This window comes from Octopus bimaculoides, chromosome 8, assembly GCF_001194135.2.
Source record: "Octopus bimaculoides isolate UCB-OBI-ISO-001 chromosome 8, ASM119413v2, whole genome shotgun sequence".
NCBI classification, from domain to species: domain Eukaryota; kingdom Metazoa; phylum Mollusca; class Cephalopoda; order Octopoda; family Octopodidae; genus Octopus; species Octopus bimaculoides.
In genome coordinates, this window is record NC_068988.1 from 5998192 (window position 1) to 6000717 (window position 2526).

General features: G+C 36.3%; 1 protein-coding gene across 1 annotated transcript in view; it reads left to right on the forward strand.

Annotated features, from left to right (window-relative positions):
• The window catches only part of LOC106871605 (delta-type opioid receptor), a 129951-nt gene that overhangs the window by 117840 nt on the left and 9585 nt on the right, over window positions 1-2526 (forward strand). Inside the window, exon 6 of the mRNA XM_052969893.1 lies at window positions 661-673. Coding sequence (XP_052825853.1) covers window positions 661-673 — 13 coding nt within the window. The remainder of the gene's footprint in view (window positions 1-660; window positions 674-2526) is intronic.

Consider the following 2526-nt stretch of genomic DNA (forward strand, 5'->3'; position numbering starts at 1 on the left):
ATATGTGTGTGTATTTGTATGTATGTATGTATGTATTATAAATATATGTATATATATATATATATATATATATATAATTATATAATATAATATATATGTATGTATGTTTCTGTATGCCCAATCCACTCACAAGGCGTTAGTCGGCTCGAGGCTATAGTAGAAGAGATTTGCCCAAGGTGCTACGCAGTGGGACTGAACCCGCAGCCATGTGGTTGAAAACAAAGTCCTTACCTTGTGAATTCGTTATAGAGAGGCTTTTGCTAAAATAAAGCAAGACAATCTTTACAGTGAAGTGGCTGTGTTAAGACGGTCGATTACTTGTCGCTCGCGGGGAACAACGGTAAATATCATTTCTTAATACAGACCGTCTAAATTTGTTGGTGTGTTCTTGCTCAAAGGTATGCCTTATCAGCATCGACCTCGGTCCCAACGAAAAATAACAGTTGTAATATTCTTTAAACAAACTCTACCTAGTTTGTATCGATCTGTTATATAAAAACCAATTGTAAAATATTTAAGCTGGTGTTGGGCCGAAGGAGTATCGAATGTGTTAACCAGAAGATTTCATTTCAAAATTAGCAGTTCAACTTAAAATATTAATTAGTTCCACGTAGAGGATCATTCATTAATTTATTCGAATTGAAAAATTTTATTGAAAAGGTTTTTACGCAAAGTATTTTGTTATGAATTTTAAGGCCATAAAAGTTATGGATTATTACATGGAAGGTTTCTGTAATGTTGAAAATTATGTTCAGATTAGCTCGCTATATTCAGAGTAGTTGAAAATTATAGAAAAACAATAGACGAAGACAGGTGTATGAACAACAAGCAAGTGTATCTTTTTTACGCTCGGGAAAAATGAAAAAGTGTTTTACGTTTCGAGCCTGCGCTCTTCAGCAGAAAAGAATAAGAGAAAATAAACAGAGGCAGAATGAAAAAAAAACTTGTAGATTTCAATGGTCCAGCATGGAGAATATTAAATATATTCAGAGGAGATGCGTAACCTACTGGAAATAGGGAATCAAACAAACATCACTGCGAATCGTAATTGAAAAACAGCTAAATTGGTTTCAATAAGAGAACTGCTTGTTTAATTCTAAAGTAAATATTTCACAATTTATTGAAATACTGAGCTGTGATAGATGTTGATTTAGCAGACTAGCTGACGCTGTTTAACTTATTTTCTATACTTTGGCCTTTATATAGCTTGTATTTGTTATCTAATAACAGATAAAATTATCTCTAACTAAATGTTAAAATGTAATCTGTTTACGCAATTTACTACTTTAAGATTTTTGTCAAATAAACAATTTTGCTCAGATATCAGAGGCGGCCTCAAAATGATAACCTACTAGCTAAAAACAGCAGCCAAATTACACCCTGTTACCTTAACCCTTTGCCTGCACAAATTCTTTTCATACGTTGATCCTTTCAGAAATGTAGTAAAGCCCTTGTTTTATTCGTTCTAAGTCATATATAAAGTTACGCTGATGGTTGAAATAAAATTGGGAATGACTGTGTGGTAAGGAGTTTGCTTCCTAACCACATGGTTCCGGGTTCAGTCCCACTTTGTGTCACATTGGGCAAGTGTCTTCTACTATAACCTCGGGTCGATCAAAGCCTTGCGAGTGAATTTGGTTGACAGAAACTGAAAGAAGCCCGTCGTATGTATATATGTATATGCTTGTGTGTCTGTGTTTGTCTCCACACACACGCACCGTCGCTTGACAATCGATGTTAGTGTACTTACGTCCCAGTAATCTAGCGGTTCGGCAAAACGGACCGATAAAATAAGTACTAGACTTACAAAGAATAGGTCCTCGGATCGATTTGTTCGACTAAAGGCGATGAAGAAAGAGTGAGAGAAAGTCGTGGTGAAAGAGTATAGCAGGGTTCACCCCCCCCCCCTGCCGGAGCCTCGTGAAGCTTTAGGTGTTTTCGCTCAATAAACACTCACAACGCCCGGTCTGGGAATCGAAACCGCGATCTTATGACCGCGTGTCCGCTGCCCTAACCACTGGGCCATTGCGCCTCCACTAATCCACACATACACACACACACACACACACAAAAAACAGAATGGCAACCAATAAAATACCTTTGAATGCTACGTCTGCTGTACAAGAGTTAACCTGGAAACTCAACAACAACAAACAATAGCTTCTGACATTGAGGAGGCACAAGAGAAGATCTTTGAGAATTTTCTGAATAGATTCTTATTAACACACCAAATATATATAAAAGAATAAATAGGGAATCACAAAATAATTCTAATGATTTTAAGTGTCAAATAATTAAGGCCTTTTGATTCTGTCCTTCATTTGTGTCACTTAGCCAGTTTTAGTTCTTAGAAAGCTTCTACAGTTGAGAACTAAGTCTAGAAATAAGTTTCCATTAAAAAGCAAGCCTCAGGGGTACGGAAATGCACTGAAAGTCTTATTGACAGTGAGGCTCTCTCTGTCACACACACACACATACATAATGCATACATACATACTTATATATACAAATACATACGTACATATA